At 43.9% G+C, this 22,912-nt stretch overlaps 1 protein-coding gene across 3 annotated transcripts in view; it reads left to right on the top strand.

Annotated features, from left to right (window-relative positions):
• Positions 1-21,218, top strand: part of LOC107718271 (histone-lysine N-methyltransferase 2A-like) — a 32,959-nt gene extending 11,741 nt beyond the window's left edge. The window contains exons 3-35 of one of the 3 annotated variants that reach the window (XM_016525273.1): positions 435-3,775; positions 3,877-4,054; positions 4,131-4,356; positions 4,449-4,510; positions 4,592-5,068; positions 5,735-5,805; positions 6,575-6,811; positions 6,895-7,041; positions 8,156-8,248; positions 8,336-8,456; positions 8,543-8,656; positions 9,312-9,496; positions 9,580-9,753; positions 9,931-10,041; positions 10,139-10,212; positions 10,979-11,181; positions 11,351-11,451; positions 11,562-11,699; positions 11,864-12,022; positions 12,122-12,239; positions 12,325-12,403; positions 12,487-12,644; positions 12,721-12,873; positions 12,982-17,446; positions 17,527-17,598; positions 17,682-17,764; positions 17,839-18,006; positions 18,126-18,200; positions 18,303-18,477; positions 18,615-18,722; positions 19,581-19,664; positions 19,771-19,900; positions 19,994-21,218. In XM_016525273.1, the coding sequence (XP_016380759.1) occupies positions 435-3,775; positions 3,877-4,054; positions 4,131-4,356; positions 4,449-4,510; positions 4,592-5,068; positions 5,735-5,805; positions 6,575-6,811; positions 6,895-7,041; positions 8,156-8,248; positions 8,336-8,456; positions 8,543-8,656; positions 9,312-9,496; positions 9,580-9,753; positions 9,931-10,041; positions 10,139-10,212; positions 10,979-11,181; positions 11,351-11,451; positions 11,562-11,699; positions 11,864-12,022; positions 12,122-12,239; positions 12,325-12,403; positions 12,487-12,644; positions 12,721-12,873; positions 12,982-17,446; positions 17,527-17,598; positions 17,682-17,764; positions 17,839-18,006; positions 18,126-18,200; positions 18,303-18,477; positions 18,615-18,722; positions 19,581-19,664; positions 19,771-19,900; positions 19,994-20,269 (12,356 nt within the window). In that variant the 3' untranslated portion in view covers positions 20,270-21,218. Of the gene's footprint in view, positions 1-434; positions 3,776-3,876; positions 4,055-4,130; positions 4,357-4,448; positions 4,511-4,591; positions 5,069-5,734; positions 5,806-6,574; positions 6,812-6,894; positions 7,042-8,152; positions 8,249-8,335; positions 8,457-8,542; positions 8,657-9,311; positions 9,497-9,579; positions 9,754-9,930; positions 10,042-10,138; positions 10,213-10,978; positions 11,182-11,350; positions 11,452-11,561; positions 11,700-11,863; positions 12,023-12,121; positions 12,240-12,324; positions 12,404-12,486; positions 12,645-12,720; positions 12,874-12,981; positions 17,447-17,526; positions 17,599-17,681; positions 17,765-17,838; positions 18,007-18,125; positions 18,201-18,302; positions 18,478-18,614; positions 18,723-19,580; positions 19,665-19,770; positions 19,901-19,993 lie in introns of all 3 variants that reach the window. The other 2 variants (XM_016525272.1, XM_016525271.1) reach the window with 2 other exon arrangements.
• The last annotated feature ends 1,694 nt before the right edge of the window (positions 21,219-22,912 follow it).

The following is a 22,912-nucleotide window of genomic DNA, read 5'->3' as shown; positions in this document are numbered from 1 at the left end:
CATACACATACTGTATACGCACTGCAGACAGAGTATGTGTGAACTTGGCGCAACAAATCTAGTTCAACATCTGAGGCAACGCCACAAAAAGCTCTATTACCAATGCATGGCAAAAAAAATCCCTGTCTATTGTAAAAACATTTTGTTACACCTTTACTTAGTGATTATTTTGCCTTATGTCTGTTCTAGAGACATGTTACAGCTTCTTGATAAAGCTCTAATTGGTTTTCTTTTGGAAATATGTTTCAAATTCACACTGAATGCATTTATGACTGTAAAGCATGTCTGTGTGTGTCAAAATCGTGATTAAAATCGAAATCGCAAAATTGATCAAAGAAATTGCGATAGGTTTTTTTTGTCCATATCGCACAGCCCTAATTTAAACATGAAAAAAATGTAGAGCTTATTAATGGAGTGCTTTCTCTTTGTGTCAGGTTCTATCTCACCGGAAAAAAAACCCAGAGGACGTCCTCCTAGGGCTATAGCTGCGCAGAGGGTTGGCATTGATATTGAGACAGCCCCTTTGCCTCTCGCCACAGCTCCTACAGAGAAGGTAAAACGACCACCAGGGAGGCCTCCTGGCACTGGAGAAAAAAGAAGAGGCCGCCCTCCTGCTTCTGCCAGCCAGAGGAGCTGGCAACAGCGCGGCCATGCACTCCCTGAGGAGGATGGGGATGCAGAACAGGAGTGCAGCTCCAGTCCCACACACCACAAGGACGGTGTGGAGGACAAAGACAAGGAGAAAAGGCAAACTCTGCTTGGGTCTGGGCACCATCAGGGATCTGAGGCTAAGCTTCACAAAATCAGCCGGGAGTCCAAGGTGACCAAACTGAAAAGATTGCGGGATGTCAAACTGAGCCCACTGAAGTCTAAGCTGAAGACCATTGTGAGGAAGAGTGTCCCAGTTCCTGGTTCTGGTGTGCAAAGACGGAGGCGGGGCAGGCCACCTTCTGCCGAGCGCCTCAAAGCTGAAGCTGCTGCTGCTGCTGCTGCTCAGGTTGCTAACGCTTCCTCGGTCCAGGAGATGTCCACCACGGCACCTGGGACTACCAAACATAAGGACTTCAGGGTTCGTCGGGCACAAGATTTGGGTACCTGCACTCCACATGATCTCCAGCTCAGGGCTTCTCATCCTGCTGATGAACGCACTAGCCCAGATCCCCATGACTCCCCTACAGTCAACCCAATGACCCCAAATAAATACGGGAGGCCGTTAGGGTTACGTCAGAGCCCTCGCCATATCAAACCTGTGCGGGTCGTCCCTCCCTCCAAACGCACTGATGCCACTATTGCAAAGCAGCTGCTGCAGCGGGCAAAGAAGGGGGCCCAGAAAAAGAAACTATTGGAAAAAGAAGCTATTGGCACCCAGGGAACTGCAGGTCTTGAGGGTGGGAAGCACAGGAGACGAACACAGCTAACAAACATCAGGCAATTTATCATGCCTGTTGTGAGCACAGTGTCGTTGCGCATCATCAAGACTCCAAAGCGGTTTATCGATGATGAAGGCAGTTTCAGCACTCCACCACCACACATGAAAATTGCTCGATTGGACTCTGCAGCATCTGCCCCAGCACCTCAGCCCATAACATCACCCACTCAAGCTCTTGTTTCCACAGCTCCCTTCACAAGTGGAACCACTGCCACACCCGGAGCAGGGCCTGCTGTTAACTCTCTCCCTCCTCCCCCACCTCCTGTTCCGACTGGCAGTGCCAACAACATTGCAGCCATTCTTCTTAACAGCAGTTGCAACAATAGCACAAGCAACGGGCGATTCAGTAGCAGTGCGGCGTCCTGTGGCTCCAGCGCTGTTTCGCAGCATTCCTCTCAGCTCTCTTCTGGCGAGTCGTCTCGCTCCAGCAGCCCTAGTCTTGATGACTCCTCCTGTGATTCCCAGGCCTCTGAGGGCACCCAGGCTCTCTCAGAAGAGGCAGATAATTCCCCTGCCTCTCAGGGAGTGACAGAGGCCAGCATGCACCACGCCTCGCACCCACCATCACCACCATCCGAGCCAGAGCCAGACCATGTAGTGTTGATGGAGCGCAGCAGGCGGGGTCGCAGAGGTCAGAGTCATAGGCGGGGTGCTTTAGTGGCACGTGGTAGGGGCAGCCTGATTGGTGGAAGGAAACAAGCCATCATCAGCCCAGCCACAGGGGTTTCACAAGCTGGGTCTCAACAAGCCTCTTCTACGGCATCATCATCCTCATCACCACCACCTCCTCCTCTTCTCAGCCCTCCTCAGCCTCCCCAGGCAGGATCATCTGAGCATCACTCCCACTCTCCATGGATGATGTCACATTCCATTGCCCCTTTTCTGTCCACCCCTCCAATACTCTCCAGCTCTCACGATAAGCGTCACTCCATACTACGAGAGCCCACTTTCCGCTGGAAGTCTTTGTCATGTGCTGAAAATAAGTACTTCTCCTCTGCCAAGTATGCAAAGGAGGGCCTTATCCGCAAGCCCACTTTTGACAACTTTCGTCCTCCTCCACTGACTGCTGAGGATGTGGGCCTCATGCCACCAGGACCTGGTGGAGGTGGTGTTGCACCAGGAGGATTCCCAGTGCCTGCTGGTGCAGCTGGGACAGGTTCCAGACTTTTCTCCCCCCTGCATCATCATCCTCACCACAATCACCACCAGCACCCCTCGTCGCGGTTTGAAACGCCACTTCAAAAGCGCAGCCCCCTGCTACGCCCCCCTTTCTTCAATCCAAGTCCGGCTCATTCCCGCATCTTTGAGTCAGTCACCCTCCCATCCTCTTCAGGGAGCAGCCCTGGCTCTCTTTCCCCTCTTCAGGTCTCACCAACATCAAACAAAAAGAGAAAGGGGTCTAGGTTCTCACGAGGACAACCCAGGTCACCCTCACACTCTATGACTACCAGGAGCAGTCAGTCAGGAGTTCAAACAGGGAAGGCCTCTGAACAATCCATGATTAGCAGTTCTGTTCCCATAAGTGTGACTGGGAATTCCAGCCCATTGCCTGGAGTCGCAGTCAGTCCACTTGCTGCCAGTGCCTTAACACAAGCTTCTTTCAGTGGCTTCCCCTCAGGCTCCATTGGTCTTACGAGCCACGGAGTTTCTGATGGGCGGCGAGCAGCAGGGGGTCTCGGTGTGAGTGGGAGCTCTGCTTCATCTTCACAGCTCTTCCCTCTTTTTACCCCCAGTAATCAAGGATCAGGTGGGGGGACTGGAAAAGCAGGTAGGAGCGTCTCTGCTACTAGAGACACAGGTACAAAGGAGAAGGACAGGGAGATGGAGAAGAATAGAGAGCGTGAAAAGGAAAACAAAAGAGATGGAAGGAAAGACTGGGATAAAAGAGGGAAGAGTCTTCCATCTGAGGATTCTACATCTAGCCTCTTTGCAATGGAGGCTAGGGACATTGAAGAATCTCTCACCCAAAAAAGGACACCTGGTCGAAAGAAGTCAGTCACAGTTGACTCTGGTGCAGAGGCCTCCCCAAGTGACTCTGCAGCAGTTCAGCCTGTTGGGGCCTTGTCTTCAAAGGGTCGTCTGGCCAAAAAAGGCAGACCTTCAGAGAAGAGTATTGAAGCAGAGGGAGTAGAGAGGGAGAAGGATAAGGAGAAATTGAGTGCTCCTACCCAAGCAGGGCAGATGGGAAAACCCCCTGCCACCACATCACTGGGCTCCATGTTAGCTCGTGCCGAGAAACAGCCAGTCACAGACAGGCGTGTCGCAGGACTGCTGAGAAAAGCTAAAGCTCAGCTCAATAAGATAGAGAAGAGAGAGGTACAACCTGGCGATCAACCTAAATTACCGGTATGTCCTGTCTTTTGCTGTCCCCTTTGCTTTGAAAAATGTTCCCAGGTTGTTTTTCCCAAAGGCACAGAAGGCAATTTCCATGTGTTTGTTTTGTGCAGGGTCAAGAGAGTGACTCTTCTGAGACATCAGTTCGTGGTCCACGCATTAAGCACGTGTGTCGTCGTGCAGCTGTAGCTCTGGGTCGCAACCGTGCTGTGTTCCCAGATGATATGCCTACACTTAGTGCCTTGCCATGGGAGGAGAGAGAAAAGATCTTGTCTTCCATGGGAAATGATGGTGAGAGAACATCTTAGAACTTGTTTATTTTTTTGTGTGTTTCATTGTTTGTAACCTTTTAATGGTGCTTGAATAGACAAATCATCAGTGGCTGGATCAGAGGAGGCGGAGCCACCCACACCTCCTATTAAGCCAGTAACAAGGCAGAAAACGGTCCATGAGGCCCCACCCAGAAAGGGCCGGCGCTCTCGACGCTGCGGGCAGTGTCCAGGCTGCCAAGTCCCAAATGACTGTGGGGTCTGCACTAACTGCCTGGATAAGCCCAAATTTGGGGGACGCAATATTAAAAAGCAGTGTTGCAAGTAAGTTTGAAATCTTTTTATTGTGGGTTTCAAAACCGTTGCACCTTAATAGTGTAATTGCCCCTTAAATCTTTGTGCTTGTGTCATCACAGAGTACGGAAGTGTCAGAACTTGCAGTGGATGCCATCAAAGTTTCTTCAAAAGCAGGCAAAAGGTCAGTTTTCTGAGATTACTCCTTTTATAAGTCAGAGATGCTCTTATGTTTCAATTAATTGTCTGTTTGCATCAACAACAGGTAAAAAGGACAGGAGGAGGAATAAATTGTCTGAAAAAAAGGATTCGCATCAAAAATCCCAGTGTTCTGAAGCAAGCCCCAAGCCAGCCCCTCCTCCAAAAGATGACCCTCCCCATAAGAAAAGTGAAACTCCACCGCCTACGCAGGGAGAGGACAAACAAAAGCAGGCACAACCTTCAGCACCATCCTCACCAGCTTCCTCCCCAAAGGACCCTCCGCTCTCTAGTCCTTCTGATGACCCCAAGCATTCTCAAACCCCTTTGAACTCAGCCTTTAGAAATGAGCGGAAGCAGCAGCCCAGTTCTCCACCCACCACTGTACACATTGCCCCTTCTTCCCCACCAGCACAGTCCCAGCAGTCCTTGCAGCAGCAAAGCCAAGTGCCAGCAAAAAAGGAAGGTCTTGCAAAGCCCCAGCCCACTGAGCCCAAGAAGAAATCACAGCAACAAAGTCAACCCAGTTCTGCCACAGACACAGGTAAAGGGATGAGGAGATAAACTATATGTATGATTTACTGTTGGTAACATAACACGGGGGTGTCCAATCCTGCACCTGGACAGCCACCTTCCAGCCTAAGATTGGACACACCTGACTTAAAGGGTTAGTTCACCCAAAAATGAAAATTAGCCCATAAATTACTCACCCTCAAGTCATCCTAGGTGTATATGACTTTCTTCTTTCAGACGAATCCAGTCGGAGTTATATTTAAAATGGTCTTTGATCTTTCAAGCTGTTTAATGCCACTCAGCGGGTGTTGCATGCATCCGTCCAAAAGCAGTTCAATAAAATGCGCCCATCCATTGGAAAAAAAAAAGTGTCTCACACGGCTCTTTGTTTTGTTTTGATCTCTCCCCTGCGCTTCTGCGTGCGTCACTTCTGAGCGGCGCATACGCAAAGCCGACCTCCATACGTCATCCGCCCAGAACTGCTTCCCTTTACAACAGTGAGCGTGGCATTAAACAGCTTGAAAGATCAAAGACCATTTTTAATATAACTCCGACTGGATTCGTCTGAAAGAAGAAAGTCATATACACCTAGGATGACTTGAGGGTGAGTAATTTATGGGCTAATTTTCATTTTTGGGTGAACTAACCCTTTAACGTAGCCTTAATGTTTTTGTTTTATGGTCATGTCATCTTTTAGTATCCGAAGCAAAGCTAAAGAAACAGTCCACTCGATGTGTTCAACCACTCAAGCCTAAACCAAAAGAAAAGGTAAGCAGATATTCCAGGCACTTTTGTATTATTTTATACCTTTTTTTTATAAAAAAAGCTTTGTCTCTTGCTTCTTCCCCCTCTGGATAGTGATAACATTCTTTATGGTGTTTATATTCCTGTGAATCATAGCACAAGCGATGCCAAGGTTACAGGTTCAATTCCCAGGGGATGCACATACTAGGGCTGCACAATTAATCGAATTTCTAATCGCGATTACAATTATGGATGCCACAATTACGTAATCGTTCAAAGCGGCAATTAATCGTTAAAAAAGTCCACTTATGTTATTCTGCACGCTTAAGATGCGTTTTTTTCTTTCTACATGTTGTCTTAAGGGTTTTTCCCATTATTTTAATTTTAGTTTTAGTATAACATTATAATACCATTCATATTTTTGCTTTTTTATGATTTAAAGAAGAAACCAATCCGATGTATATTTGACATTTGAGGCTTAATACTATAGAAAAGCACTAAATGTTTTTCAGTTAGAGTGTTTTCAGCTTGTTTATTTTCATATAAAAATACGGCATGCAGTTGCATAAAACAATGGTATAAACATCATTCAATGCAAGTTGTGATAATCGTAATTAATAATCGCAATTACAATTTCAAGGGAATAATTGACAATTATGATTTTTGTCAATCGTGCAGCCCTAGCACATACTGATAAAATGTACCTTGGATACACTGTAAGTCACTTTGTAAAAGCATCTGCCATATGCACTGATGTAATGTAAATGTCTTTTTTTTTTCTTTTTTTTTACAGGAGAAACAGATACCCAAATGTGACAGCAGTACTTTAAACTCCAAGAGCACTCCTTCGAATAGGGGCACCGCCAAGCAGAAAGCGCCCTGCGATGGAGTGCATCGAATCAGAGTAGATTTCAAGGAGGACTATGACATTGAGAATGTGTGGGAGATGGGTGGGCTCAGCATTCTCACCTCTGTGCCAATCACCCCGCGGGTGGTGTGCTATCTTTGTGCCAGCAGCGGTAATGTAGAGGTGGGCTATATTTTGTTTGTAATTCCTGATGAACTGAAAGCACAAAAATGATGGGATATGTTCTTATGGTTTTTCGTCTTCAGTTTGTTTTCTGCCAGGTGTGCTGTGAACCCTTTCACCTCTTCTGCTTGGCGGAGACAGAACGGCCCCATGAGGAACAGTGGGAGAACTGGTGTTGTCGCCGATGCCGCTTTTGCCATGTCTGTGGCCGGCAGTATCAGAAAACCAAAGTAAGACTTTCTATTCAGTTGCCATTGTGTCACAATATAGATCAGAGACACTTTAGAGTTAAGAAATGTATGCAGAAATGCATTACAAAATGTACTGTAGTTCGTAGGTCGGGAAGAAGGAGGCGGGAACCGGCGAACGCTCAAAGAAAACTTTAATAAAATAAACAAACACAAAATAGCGCGACAGCCCCTCGCGGACGACTGTCGCGCACAAACAAAACCAAAACACAAAATAAAATCCAGGCCTGGTCCTCTCTCGTCCAACACTGTCGTCACTCCTCCTTTAGCCTTCCGGAGCTCCTCCGTGAGACTCGAGACCGGTGAGTGGCGCAGGTGTCGTGCATTAGCATTTACTCCACCGACCTCGCTCCGTTCCCACGGCTCTCGGCCCCGCCCCTCTCGTCACACAAATTTTTTTACTTTTTTTATTTATTTTTTTTAAATAAGTGAGACTAATGGAAGTATTTCTATGCAAGTAACTCAATGACAGGTATTTTGCATGTTTCAAGGTTTGCTCCTAAAGAATTAAAGACCGTTGAGGACACTTTGATTTAGTATTTCAGAGTCTCTGATCATGGGAACAGTAAAGTGCTTCCAACAATAACAGAATTGGTTTTAAAGGAAGAGAGTGTTGGAACAGAGGGAGGAAAGTATTAAAACCTTCAGATTTAATGGGAATAAGTTTTAACATACTAGAGTAACCAGTATATTATGAGACATATTTATGTAATTGTTCCTAAAGAGTTTATTTCACACAGTGTTAAGTTATATGACCACCAGATCTGAAAGGATGGGATGCATGCTGATGTAATGGTTAAAGATAAATGGAAAAGTTTAATATTCAAAGCATGAGTCAGCTTGGATCACAAATGATGAATGTCCTCATTTGGTATGTGCTAGTGAAAAATACCTCCTTATGAAAGGCAAATACTTGTCAGCTCTCTGGAATTATCATTTCCTTTTGGTACACCTGATGACCGACTAAGCAACTTCCAAGTTTGGGCTTATTTCTCTCTAAAAGCCCCTAGGCGCCTCCGAAACCTTCATAAATGACAAACGCTCAATACCCAGATGGAATCAAAATTTAAAAATGTATTTTTTAATCCTCTAGCAGCTACTGGAGTGTGACAAGTGCCGAAATAGCTATCACCCTGAGTGCCTGGGACCCAACCACCCTACCAGACCCACCAAGAAGAAAAGAGTCTGGGTACTTACACACTCTCAATCTTAATGTCTGTAACATCTGTGGTGTTTTTGCTGCATTCTCCCATAATTATTTTTCCTTCTGCCACAGATTTGCACCAAGTGTGTGCGCTGTAAGCGCTGTGGTGCCACCAAACCAGGGAAGGCCTGGGATGCTCAGTGGTCACATGATTTCTCTTTGTGTCATGACTGTGCCAAACTCTTAGCTAAAGGTCAGTGCTATTCATTCTGGATGTTTATTCTATGCCTTTAAACTATTACTAAACTGTGTAATTTATGTTTTTTTTTTCCTTCCCAGGCAACGTCTGCCCGCTCTGTAATAAGTGCTATGATGACGATGACTGTGATAGCAAAATGATGAAGTGCAGGAAGTGTGATTGCTGGGTCCATGCAAAATGTGAAAGTTTAACAGGTGAGTTATCAGTTTTTCTCCATATCTCTTATCTTTCACGTGATATTACATGGCACCATGAGATTAAACTAACAATCTTAACAAAATCAGCTAATATTTGGTTGATTTTAATTACAGAAAATTTGTTTAAATGTACAGTACTGTTCTAAAGTTTGGGGTCTGTAAGCAGGGGGGGAATTCACAGAATCCTGGAAAAAATGTTTCATGGTTTCCACAAAAGTGTTAAGCAGCATGACTGTTTTCAACATTGATACTAATAAGTGTTTCTTCAAAGCAGCATATTAGCATGATTTCTGAAGGGTCATGTGACACTGAAGACTGGAGTAATGGATGCTGAAAATTCGGCTTTGCCATCACAGAAATAAAGTTTTTAAAATATATTAAAATAGAAAGGTTATTTGAAAGTGTAATAAGCCCTCATAATATTACTGTTTTTACTGTCGTTTTGATCAAATAAATGCAACCTTGTTGAGACTTTAAAAACATTTAACTTTTTTTTTTTTAACTAACTTTTTTGTATGGTAGTGCAAATCTTAAGTTAAGATCTGATAGGTGGACATGGACATGCTTGCTAAACAGAGAAGAAAGCATTCTGCAGCGTGGATATTTCTGTAATACTACACTCCAAACATGATCTTTCCTTTTTTATATTTAGATGATATGTATGAGCTCTTGTCTAACCTGCCTGAGACCGTGGCATACACCTGCGCAAACTGCACTGAGCCCCATCCTACTGAGTGGCGCACTGTCTTGGAGAAAGAAATTCAGAAGTCCATGCGGCAAGTTCTCACTGCCCTTCTCAACTCTCGCACGTCTACTCACCTGCTTCGCTACAGACAGGTGAGTTGCCATCTGGAGTCCTAGAAGTTCCCACCAGCTTTATTTTCACTAGTTAACCTACTGATCGATTTTCTTTGTCTCAGGCGGTTATGAAGCCACCTGAGCTGAACCCAGAGACAGAAGAAAGCCTTCCCTCACGCCGTTCCCCAGAGGGCCCTTTCCCCCCTGTGCTGATGGAGGTCTCTCCACCTAATGATTCACCGCTCGATTTGGAGTCTGTGGAGAAGAAAATGGCTTCTGGATGCTATAAATCTGTGGTAAAAATTTGTGTATCTCCTTTTTGAATTAGTTTAATGTAAAAAAAGGTAGCTTTTATGTTTCTATTCTTCTTTGAAAGATTACCTGTCGCATTTTGAGCCTCTATTGCAGCAGGGTTCAGATGCCGGTCACATACATGTGAGAGCCAGGTGTCATTTTCTGCTTCTCTTATTCAGCTGGAGTTCAGTGATGACATTGTGAAAATCATCCAGACAGCCATCAATTCAGATGGAGGTCAGCTAGAGAGCAGGAAGGCCAACAGCATGCTCAAGTCCTTTTTTATTCGGGTGAGAAAAAGCTGGTGGACACACAGTTCTGACAATAGAATATCTTGCAATCCTACATCATTACTTCTAATTGCACTGTCACTGTTATTTGTTACAGCAAATGGAGCGGACTTTTCCATGGTACAAGGTGAAGGAGTCCAAATTCTGGGAGACGCGCAAAGTCTCTCCAAAGTGAGTCTTTCCCATGTCTATTTAATGCTTTGTTTCAATTTGTTTGCCGTTTTAATTTTGACTGATCATTTTATTTAAATTATTTTGTCAGAAACAATTTTCAGAAATAAATTAAGGAACAAACTATACGTTTAGTTTGATAGTGAATAGAGGGACCAGTTAAGCTAGTTTATGAGTGTCTGTCTATTCTTTGCTCTCCTCTAGAGCAGAAATATCACCTTTCCATAGGGAATGCAGCCTGTATGGTCTAGTTCCATTGTTTGAGGTCGACAGGCAGTGTCACATTTCACATGGGTGCTTTGACAAGTCTTGTGGTTGGCATTTGGTTTGCTTGTTTGTATACTTCATTTGTTGCCATGAATTATTAACAGCAGTGAAGCAAGTTTTTTTTTGTTTGTGTGCATGCATGCCTGACATTCAATACTGTCTCTTTAAAGAGAAAACACAAATATTTATGTTATTTCCCTTTGGAGTTATGGCTATCAGATTATGAACTTTGTCATTGGCACCTTATTTCTGAATGAGCCTACACTACGGTTCCAAAGTTTGGAGCTCAGTAAGATTTTTTTAAATTATTATTTTCAAAAGAATTTAATCGTTAATTCAGGAAGGATGTATCAAACTTATAAAAAGTTGGTATAGACATTTTATAACGTTACAAAAGATTTCAAAGATCAAGTCAATGCTGTTCTTATAAATGCTTTAATCAAACACTAATGTTATGTAACAAAGACATGGCTAACAAGGCATTGTTGTATCTTTGCAGTAGTGGACTTCTTCCCAATGCTGTGTTGCCCCCTTCTTTGGATCACAACTATGCCCAGTGGCAGGAGAGGGAGGAGATAGCCAGGGCTGAGCAGCCTGTGCTAATGAAAAAGATCATCCCGGCTCCCCATCCTAAAGCACCTGGGAAACCTGACTCCCCGATTGCCCTCACACCACCTCCTCCTCCACCCATGCTTATCCATGGTGAGAAAGTCGCTTTTAAGCACTAAACACAAACGTGTATAGGAACTACTGAGATGGTACATTGTGTGTTAGAGTTAAATAATTACATTTTCTGAACTGAGAAAAAGATATAGAAGAGAGAGTTAAAGTGTGTTGATAAGTTACACAGGAATATTTATTTTGTGTTCAGACCACAGCCTTGAAGAAAGCCCTGATGTTCCCCCTCCTCCTGGTGTAGGTGACAACAGACAATGTGCGCTTTGTCTGAATTATGGAGATGAGAACACAAATGTGAGTAATCATCCACCAAAAAGAATGCATTAGCATGTACAGATGTCAATTTATACTGTATTTCAGTCATGATCATTTTGTCAGATATTGTATGGTAATTTGTTTTCTAGGATTGTGGGAGACTGCTTTATGTTGGCCAGAATGAGTGGACCCATGTGAACTGTGCACTGTGGTCATCCGAGGTGTTCGAGGATGTTGATGGTGCACTCAAAAATGTCCATATGGCAGTCAGGAGAGGCAAAAAGCTGGTGCATAATCTAAGCCATGTGCCGTGTTTGTTCATTAAATTACAATGCCGTAATATGCATTTGTGTAATTATTTTTGTTACCTAACAAGCCTATTAAAAAAAGACTATATGCAACAAATCTTTCCGCATCCAAAAATAGATTGCATTATGCTTTGTTTTCTCAGCAATGTGAGAATTGTCACAAACCCGGAGCCACGTTGAGTTGTTGTCTGACGTCCTGTACCAACAACTACCATTTCATGTGTGCACGTCAGCAGCAGTGTGCCTTTTTAGAGGACAAGAAAGTTTACTGTCAGCATCACAGAGATCTCATAAAGGGCGAGGTATGGAATGATACATGCAAGCAAGTAATGCACTAATTATTACATATTTGTTGTAAAGTGTTGGATTTATTGCAAATAACTAACCTTTTTTTTTTAAAGGTGGTGCCAGAGTCAGGCTTTGAAGTTACTCGGAGGGTCCTTGTGGACTTTGAGGGAATCAGTCTGAGAAGAAAGTTTGTTAATGGGCTTGAACCAGATAACATCCACATGATGATAGGTCTGTATGTCTTTGCAGGGTGCTTGTCGTTGATGAGTAATAAAGTACAATACATCAAAATTAAATAGCACATTTTTTGGTACAGGGTCTATGACCATCGACTGTCTTGGTATGCTAACTGAACTGTCCGATTGTGAGAGGAAGTTGTTTCCTGTGGGCTACCAGTAAGTCTTTGAAATTATAGTATTGTATTTAAATAAACATAACAAGACATAAAATGGAGTAACCACCTGATGTATTTACACAGATGCTCAAGGGTCTACTGGAGCACTCTAGATGCCCGCAAACGATGTGTCTATAAATGTAGAATTTTAGTGTGCCGCCCCTCTATGACTGAAACTATCAATAACACAGCAGCTCAAGAAGAGAACCACACAATTGCTCATAGTCCTCCACCTCTTTCAGGTAAGCAGATTTATATTTGTTATTGTCATGCCAACATTTTGTTGGAATTTTAAAAACTAATCATTAAACATTTCAGCTGAAGTGGACACTGCTTTGCCTGGACCCACAGATTCCATAAAACCATCAAATGTGCCTTTCACACCAAAACCAAGGGTTTATTTTAGGAACAGACACCCCAGTTACCCACCATGTCATCGTTCTCCCTCAACCAGACCACTTCCCTCCCCAGGTAGGAGTTATATACATTTAAATGCTTATATTTTATATTGCTTATATTTTATAACTCCTTTTTTGAAGGCTTTTGTGAATGTTATTCAATGGGTTTTTCCCTCATTAGATGGCTTTAGTAGTTCAGCCCATGAAATTGTGACTGTGGGGGACCCTCTGCTGAGCTCCACTCTACGAAGCATTGGATCTCGTCGACACAGCACTTCCTCCATCTCTGCTCAACAATCTAGGCAAGAGGTTTCCTCTTCTCAACAGGGAGGCACAGTATCCATTCAGACAGGTTATTCATCTGCCCCATCCCTGTCCTCAACCTCTAAGGAACCTTTAACCAGGGACACAGACAAAGGAATAGCACCATCTGGAGAGAGATCTCACAATCGAGAGGCAAATTCAGTGAACACTGGGGCACAGCGTCGACTCAGTTTTGGTTTCACTGAAAGAATAGAAGGTAGTAGAGAAGCAACCAAAAAGCAGTCGTCGGATGGTGAGAGTTTGAAGTCATCGCAACCAGTTAGCATAAGCCAGGTAGCACCACCTCTCGGAACTGCAGTATTGACAGGACATCAGAGAGGAAGTGGCAATTTGAAAACCGAGAAAAGGAAACAAGCCACAAAAGATACTGACCTACCAGCCGGAGTCACTTTTATGTCCAGTCATCCACTTGCCACACTTCCTAAGGACAAGGCTAATACAGTCAAGGAAGGAAATGTGGCATCAGTGGCCGCATCAAAAGACACAGGAAAGACTGTGTCTCCACAACCGGTTTACAGCAAAAGTGGGAGTAGGAAATCTCACTGCTATGCGTCTGGTCCGGCAGCGGCAATGAAGCCTCTCTGGTCATCTGGTGCCAAGGTGGGAGAGGAGGACCTAAAGCGTGGCTTCCAGACAAGTGCTGCTGTCAATGCTAGTCATGGAACCTCTAGCACCAAAGAAAAACACTCCAAAGTCAAAATGAATGTGAGCAGGGATGTTTCAAAAGAAAGAAAAGAGTCTGCTCAAAACCCAGTTCGTAACAGCAACTCTAAAAGCAGTAATGTCAAAACACAAGGTCAGGGTCCACCTCCTCACAACACTAGCAATAAAGCCACAGCATTGAGCAGCAACACGGTGTCTAGCAAGGTGGAAGTTAATAAATTTGATCAGAAAGAAATGGAGAAGCCATTCAAGTCCAAAGAGAGATTTAGCTTTGAGAAAAAGCATAGTTCAGCCATGGATGCTATTCAGCCGAAAGCAGGGTCTGAAAGAGGTATTAGACCACCACAGGTACACCCTAAATCAAGTAAGGAAGTTACTCCAGTGGTGAAGAAACACACTGAGAGGCTGCCTCTAATGTCTCAAAAAATGGATCCTAATGGAACCAAAGCTGTCAGCATGTCCCCTAACACAAACACGTACACTTCTGTAACCCCTAGCAACCAGGGCCCCCAAAGAAGGTCCTCTCGAGTGATGGTTTTCTCCCCATCTGCAAGTTCTGAAAGCTCAGAATCAGACAGCCACATTCACCCAGATGATTCTGAGGAGCAACTCATGGACCACCAATGTGCAGATGATGGGGAGGACCATAATTTAGAGGATGAAGGCAGCGCCGATAAGCGCCATGAGGAGGATAGTGATGGTTCGGCAGGTTCAGCAAAGCGCAGATACCCAAGGCGGAGTGCCCGTGCTCGATCAAACATGTTCTTTGGGCTAACCCCTTTCTATGGCGTGCGATCGTATGGGGAGGAAGACATACCCTTCTACAGAACTGGTGAAATCTCCATGAAAAAGCGCACTGGGAGCAGCAAGCGTTCAGCTGAAGGACAAGTTGATGGGGCAGATGATATGAGCACATCATCTTCAGCAGACAGTGGAGAGGATGAAGAAGGAGGAATTGGTTCAAATAAGGATGCATATTATTACAACTTCACACGCACTATAATAAACCCCAACTCTGGTCTTCCACCTATTGCGGGTATTGATCAGTGTTTGGGAAGAGGGACGCAGATCCACAGGTTCTTGAGAGATCAGGCGAAGGAGCAAGATGATGACAGTGATGAGGTGTCAACAGCAACCAAGAATTTGGAGCTGCAACAAATTGGCCAGCTGGATGGCGTGGATGACGGTTCTGAGAGCGATGTTAGTATAAGCACCAGCAGCACAACCACTGCTACTACTTCATCAACAAACAAAAGTTCAACAAAAAGAAAAGGTAGAGAAAGCAGGACAGATAAAATAAGCATTGACTCCGGGAAGGAGACAGAAAATACACCAAGTGGGAACAGTCGTGAAAGTCGTAAAAATCAAAAGGATCCATTAGGGAGTGTGAAAGCACAAGGACAAGACCCCCTTGAAACTCAGTTGTCACTCACCACAGATCTCCTCAAGTCTGACTCTGATAACAACAACAGCGATGACTGTGGTAACATCCTACCCTCTGATATTATGGAGTTTGTACTCAATACCCCTTCAATGCAGGCTTTGGGACAACAGACAGAAGCTCCTTCTGCCGAACCATTCTCTTTAGATGAGAGTTACGGGGTGGATGTTAACCAAAGAAAGGACATGCTTTTTGAAGATTTCACCCAGCCACTGGCCAGTGCTGAACCTGGTGAGAGTGGGGTGAACACCTCCATTGCTGTTGACGAGTCATATGGTCTTCCCCTTGAGCTGCCCTCTGACCTCTCTGTGCTGACAACTCGAAGTCCCGCTGTAAATAATCAAAATCATGGCTCGCTGATCTCTGAGACCTCTGACCGCACCATTTTGGCTCTGGCCACAGAGGAATCAGGAGTCGAGAAAAGCAGGAAAAAAACAAGAACAGGGTCCGCTGTATCCAGCAAGAGCCCACAGGACAGATGTGCCGATTCCCAGATTCCAGAAGGTCAAATGACTCCAGAACACTTTATTTCTGCACGCATTGATGGTGACCATATCACAAGTCCTGGAGTTGCACCTGTGGGAGAGACAGGGAACCAAGATCTGACGAGAAATAGTAGCAAGCCAGGTCTTCCCAGCTCACCCACCTTGCCTCTCCAGAGTCAGAAGTTCATCCCTGCTGCCACTGTTAGCTCAGGTCCCACTCCGATTGTAAGCTCTGCTGTTCAAGCTACTGCCTCTCAATTGAAGCCTGGCCCAGAGAAACTGATAGTGCTAAACCAGCATCTGCAGCCACTCTATGTTTTGCAAACCCTTCCCAATGGTTTAACTCAAAAGATCCAGATTGCACCATCTGTTAGTGCGACAGGTGTCATGAACACTAGTGCCCCTGTCTTGACAGGCCTCAGTGGTAGCATCTCAACCTCTCAGTCAATTTTTCCTGCTGGCGGCAAAGGTTTAGTGCCTGTATCTCATCACCCACAAATCCATGCGTTCACAGGCACTACTCAGACAGGTTTCCAGCCAGTCATTCCTAGCACCACATCAGGCCTCCTCATAGGAGTCACCTCCCACGATCCCCATATTGGTGTGACAGAGGCAGGAAATAGGCATGATCATGTTGCTATGATATCTAGTGCTTCATCCATCACCCCAGCACCAACTATGCTCCCCTCTGGACATGGCAAGAAACGCCTAATTTCTCGTCTTCAGAGCAATAAGAGCAAAAAACAGGCTCGTCCAAAGACCCAACCTACACTTGCTCCTTCCGATGTTGGGCCCAATATGACCCTCATAAACTTGTCATCTTCACAGATTGCTGCAGGAATCCCTGCTCAGACAGGCTTGATGGAACTTGGGACTATAACTGCAACACCTCATCGAAAGTTTCCTAACATTATAAAACGGCAAAAGCAAGGGGTGATGTACTTGGAGCCTACTCTCCTTCCACAGCCCATGCCCATTTCAACCACAACTCAGCCTGGCATGTTGGGACATGATTCCTCGACTCACCTGCTCCCATGCACTATGTCAGGGCTTAACCCAAGTCAGTCTGTTTTGAATGTGGTGTCGGTGCCTCCCACTGCACCAGGAAACTTTTTGGGAGCAAACTCTGTATCTTTGAGCGCCCCAGGCCTCATAAGTTCAACTGAGATCACAGGATCTATAAGTAGCCTTCTTTTCAAAGCCAACCCTCACAACCTAGGCCTTCCAGAGCAACAGATGGTTCTTCATTCAGGAACCCCCATGATATCTCATCTTACTAATCCTGCCCAGACATCCATTGCCAGTAGCATCTGTGTGTTACCCCCAAAACAAAGCATAAGCATGTCTGTCAACCAGCAGGTGGAGAAAGAGGGCAGCGTTCATCTCCAACACCCAGTCAGTCGAGTCCTAGCAGATAAAAACTTTGACCCAAATGGCAATTCAACTGGTCAAGTAACTCTTGCCCCTAATCCCATTACTCAAGACCTGAACAGAAGTCATGTTGTTGGCATCCTCACTCAGAGCTCACGGACCTCTCCCATTTCTCGACCCCCGCATCAGCAGCAATCCTCAAAGTTACCTGCTGGAGCTGCATCCACAGCTGTTGGGAAGGGAAAGCAAAAGGCCAAAAGACCTCGACCAAGCCCAGATAAGAGTGGAAAGAAACGCAAAGGACTTCAGTCAGATACACCAACTGTTGACACATCTGCAATCCAATTATCATATTTCCCAGGGTAAGAGCCTGACATTTATAATGCATATTGCTTATTGTTGTAAAAAAAAAATGTTTAAACATGCTAAAAATTGTTTATTGTAGGGACCGGGAACTTTCATCACCTGAGCCAATGGATACAGGGCAGTCAAATGAAACGGGTTCAAAAACGAGGTAAACAATTATAAAGATCAGTCTTAACTTTTCAGTGTACTTAATTGTATCTGACCTATTAAAATGAATTTTTTCCTTCACAGTGACTCTGCCACTAAGACAGCTGATTCTTCTTCTTTTAAACGTACAACCATGGACACTCATGATGAGAAGCCAAAGACTGCAGGTGGGTAAAATGTTAGGTCTGGCTGTCCATCTCTCTGTTGAATGTCGCAGTGCTAATAGATGTTTTTTTTGCAGGACTGCCTAGTAAGGGTGATGGGAAAGGATCTAATGCATTTTCAGTGGAAACACCTGATCAGAGGGACAGTGGGAGAGACTCCTTTCTGGACTACAAGCCCAAGAAAGGGCTCATATTTGAAATCTGCAGTGATGATGGATTTCAGATTCGCTGTGAAAGTATTGAGGGTAAGTGAGATCTAGATAATAAAGTGTAATGGAGAGTTATAGACCCAGTATGTTCTTTTCTTTGATAATTACAGTCAGTCTTCTCTGAAATGAATTTCCTGTTTCCTGTTACTTTTCAGAGGCCTGGAAGTCCCTGACAGATAAAGTGCAAGAAGCCCGGTCCAATGCTAGACTCAAGGCACTTTCATTTGATGGTAAGAACATATTACAGTGTTTATTTTAATCTTAACACATATTTGTTTTTACTAGTCATGTTAATTTGGCAAGGGCATCTTGTATTTCACATCGTCTTTCAGGAGTAAATGGGTTGAAGATGCTGGGTGTGGTTCATGATGCTGTAGTGTTTCTACTGGAGCAGCTATATGGAGCCAGGCATTGCCGAAACTACAGGTTCCGCTTTCACAAACCTGAGGAGCCAGAAGATCCTCCTGTCAACCCTCACGGATCTGCTCGTGCTGAGGTGTACCACAGGTGTGTGTCACGGCCAGGGTGTTCATTTTGTCAATACCTGAAAATCTTAAACCTTTCTATAATGGAGAATTCAATGTTGTGATTGTGAACTATTTAACCACTCTTAACAGACTTTCATCTGTTGAATTAATTTTTAGGCGATCAGTTTTGGACATGTTTAATTTCCTGGCATCCAAACACCGTCAGCCTCCTGTATATAACCCCCAGGAGGAAGATGAGGAGGAGATGTTGCAAAAGTCTGCTCGGTGAGTAACCTTGGGGTAGGGACACACCAAACCTACGCCAAAAAACTAGCACTGAGCAAAGCCGACTGTGGCATCACCTTGCATTGCCTCGCATTGTCTGCGTCGGGGCAAAAAAAGGTTGCACTAGAACACACCAGACAGACTACAGGCGACGGCTAACTAATGTGTACGATCTGCGCTTGCGTGACAGAACTTAACTTTTCCATACCAGCAGGTGGCAGCAGTCTTTATTCGGCATTCAAACAGGGAAACCGGAAGAGCTAGAACTATGGATATACAAAGCAAGCAGCACTTGCTTTTACCATTGTTTACCCCAGCCGTGCTCATTACTGACAGATTTGTGTAACTTTGTTCAATCAGATCTTCTTTATGCACCAAGAGCTTGTAACACTCCAAAGAGAAAAAAAAATTTGAAATCGCATCATATGACCCCTTTAAGTTGCAAATGGCACTGGCATTGTCAGCCCTTGGGTCGTCGTCTTGTGGATAAAGAAAGAAACAGAATTACATCAAGTGTGTCTGCATTCCCTCTTTGCTCTTTGTCATTGGTTTGCTTTCGTCAGTTCCATTTTTTTCTTGTGCACTTATTCGCTAAGCTGAATAGCCAATCGCAGTTCTCTTTCACGCCGACGAGCTTTGAGCTGCCGAATCGGCATACAAATTTGGCCGAAAAACAGCTGACCGTGTCCAACTACAGCCAACGGTGAAGAACAACTGAAAAGCCAAATGATGCTCAAAAACCACCCGACATTGCCCTATGGCCAACCATCGTCTTGGTGTGTCCCGGGCTTTACTGACCCTGTACTAACCTCTTTTCATTTATAAATTAACATATAGCAACACCTGGTGTTTTCACAGACGGGCCACCAGCATGGACTTACCACTGCCTATGAGGTTCAGGCACCTAAAGAAAGTGTCCATGGAGGCTGTGGGTGTCTACAGGTATAAATGCTTTCTATTCAAATCAAAAATGGGTGGGTGGATTGAGGAATGAAAAGCATGCGTCTTTGTTGCATACCATCTTTTGCATCCTATGTATTGCTTGCAGATCAGCCATACACGGCAGAGGTCTGTTCTGCAGGAAAAACATTGATGCTGGAGAGATGGTGATTGAGTATTCTGGCAATGTCATTCGCTCTGTCCTCACTGACAAGCGGGAGAAATACTATGACAGCAAGGTAGAAATCTAATACTTAGTCTATCAGTGCAATGAATTTAAAACAATAACACTGGTGTTCCTCATTGATTTGTCTTTTTTTGCTTTTACTCAGGGCATTGGCTGCTACATGTTTCGTATCGATGACTACGAGGTGGTGGATGCCACCATGCACGGCAACGCAGCCCGATTCATTAACCACTCTTGCGAGCCCAACTGCTACTCCCGCGTGGTCAATGTTGACGGTCAGAAACACATTGTCATTTTTGCCACACGCAAAATCTTTAAAGGCGAGGAGCTCACGTACGATTACAAGTTCCCCATCGAAGAACCAGGCAATAAGCTGCCTTGCAACTGCGGGGCGAAGAAGTGTCGCAAGTTCCTCAATTGAAAGCAAACTCGCAAGCTAATATTGTCTGTGAATGCTATCAAGAGTGTATACTTGCCAGGGAAGAGACATTTTAAAAGTTTTTTTTTTTTTTTACTGAAGCAGGCTCAGGTTATCAGAAGGTTAATGGTATTGTGCCTCTTAAGTTGTTTGATTTTTAGAAAAGACAATTGAGTGGAGTCGCAATGGAGATGATTGCCCTTGTGTCCCCTTTATTAATGCCCAATATAAGAGATTAGTGCCCCCTCGTTCTTAAATTTTGTATATTATCTTTTTTTACCGTTTTTTTTTTTTTTTTTTAAGAAGGATATTGTGAAAAGTTTTACATTTGTAACAAGTCGAGTCTGGCCTGCTCTTATTTACCGAGTGTGACAAATTACTGAATAATTGCCACATCGTTCCATTCCTACACCAAAGTGCAATTTCGGAAGGGAAAGATTTAATGTTTTTAGATTGACGATACATAATCCTTTTTTTAGCCTGACCTGTTTAGACATCTCTCCCTTTTTGAATGTACATCGAAGCCTTCAGAGCATCCATGGTCGTCCTTGCCAAGCTTGGCCTGATTCTCTGTAAATATCTCATAGGGGAGATGATGAGGGGAAACACTAGGGGGAGCAGTGGTCCCAGGAATAGGTTGTCTGAAGAAAAATGGTAAATGTTCTTTTTGTCAGTGGTAGAAAGAAAAGTGTTACGAAGAGTAGGCCATGATGGGCTTGTGAGATGTGTGGCTGGCAGGTTGAGATCCTGGTGGACTGACAGCCAATGGACAGAGCAATTTGGTAGCTTAATTGCATTGCATTTTCAAAAAAAGTATAATTTGCATGTTGTTACGAAACATTGTAGGATTTAATTGATTTTAGTGAGTCCAAATGCTATTACCAGTCTTATTTCTTGTATCTCACCATTAGGGAGTTTTTTTTTACTCCCTAGGCCCGTAGTTGTGTATAAAATGATAAGATTTTTTTGAGGCAATTTAAAACTTGACTATTTGACAGAAATAGCATTCGTTGAATAATGTAAATAATATGTATATTTTTCTATACAAATTACTAAAAGCACTCATTGGTGAATCGCACTTAACAATGGTATTTATATTTTTAATAATACATTGCATTTATTTTATCAACATTTTTGTAGGAAATAATAGATTTAGAACACTAATGCTTTGTCCAAACATTTTTATAGCACTCAAGATTTTTTAGTTGATCTCATTTTTTGTTTTTGTAGCCCAAATATTTCGTTCTATTCCAAAGACTGAAGCAGTTACTGTTGCCACAGAGTGCGGTCCACCAGAGGCTCTCATTGCCAACCCAGGTCAAGCATGGACATTTCAAATATAATTTCAAATAGGTGTGTAGGTTTAGTGTGCATTTCTAAGTGCAGATCGGTTTGATATGACTCTCCTTTTTTAGTGCCAGCCTTAAAATCACATGCAAGAACTGCCCATCTTCCCTTAAAATGGAGGAAAGATGCATGAAATCCTTCTCTAGCATTCTAGCAACTGACAAGTCCCAAAGTTTATTCCGTATATTTTGTTATATCAAAATATTTTCTTAGAGATTGGTGTAATGCAAGGAATTGCCACAGAGGCCATCCCATGTAAAATTACTTGTAAAGCACTATATATATGGAGGAGAGGGAGGAGGGCTCTTGTTTCCTCATGGTCTTGTGCACTGAAGATCAGTCTTCTTCAACACATGTTGCCTTGGCACTGCATGGACGCTCCGGGCAGCCATTCAGTCAATGCACATTATTTGCTCGTATCATCTCTTCATTATCTTGTAAATGTTGACACTCCTCACACCTGTTCCCATCTGTGCCCTTTTCAGAGCTCGAGTTTTGTTTGACCCCTTTTTGAATAAGGCTAAGACAGATGTGGCTTAATTATTTTTGTGGATGTTCTGTGGTTTGTTCTTCCATGGTTCTTCCATCTTTCAGATCAGAAGTTATGTGCCTTCTGTGTAAATTTCTCTGGTTGTTGTTTTAGTTTTTGGATGTTAGGCGTTAGAACTTGATTGGACAGTCAGCTGAGGAGCTCCAGACTATGGAGAAATGTTCAAAGCTGTTTTAACTAGGGCACAAACAGATTCCACTTGAAATTTGTCTCTTGTTTTATTTTTCATGTAAAGTTACGATGATTTTTAAAGGGATGCTGTAGCATGAGTATGTATGTGGGTATCACAGAATGGCTTGGGATCTGTACATACCTCTAGACGAAGCTGCTTTGTGCAACCGTGGCTTCCTTAGCAAGCCACTTTCAAGGCCAGTTCCTCTTTGTCTCATTGCCTCGTAAGTTTAAGGCTAAAACAATTGTATTTTTTTTCCTTGGCCACTGCAGACCCCCTCCAGCCCTCACTGTACCTAGGCTGCAATAATTTTGACATTTCCCAGCAATTCACTTTTGACTATGGCACTGAAGATCAAAGTTCTGTACGTTGCCTCATTGAACATTTGTTGGCTGCTGCCTCATATTTGTATATGTGTTTATATTGATCAGAATTTGCAGTTTAGCCATCTTTTTCAGGGATTCTTGGGGGTCTCTCCCAACTTTCCTCTCGCCCTGGCACCCCTGTGGAACAGGATGTGCTGAACTCTGCAGCTAGGCTGTTGTTGAATGTATTCTAGAATTTTTTTTTGTTTGTT

Source organism: Sinocyclocheilus rhinocerous, unplaced genomic scaffold, assembly GCF_001515625.1.
Source record: "Sinocyclocheilus rhinocerous isolate Xijiao unplaced genomic scaffold, SAMN03320098_v1.1 scaffold1024, whole genome shotgun sequence".
Lineage (NCBI taxonomy): Eukaryota > Metazoa > Chordata > Actinopteri > Cypriniformes > Cyprinidae > Sinocyclocheilus > Sinocyclocheilus rhinocerous.
Note: the sequence above shows the minus strand (reverse complement) of the source record. Positions and strands in the feature narration are given on the sequence as shown.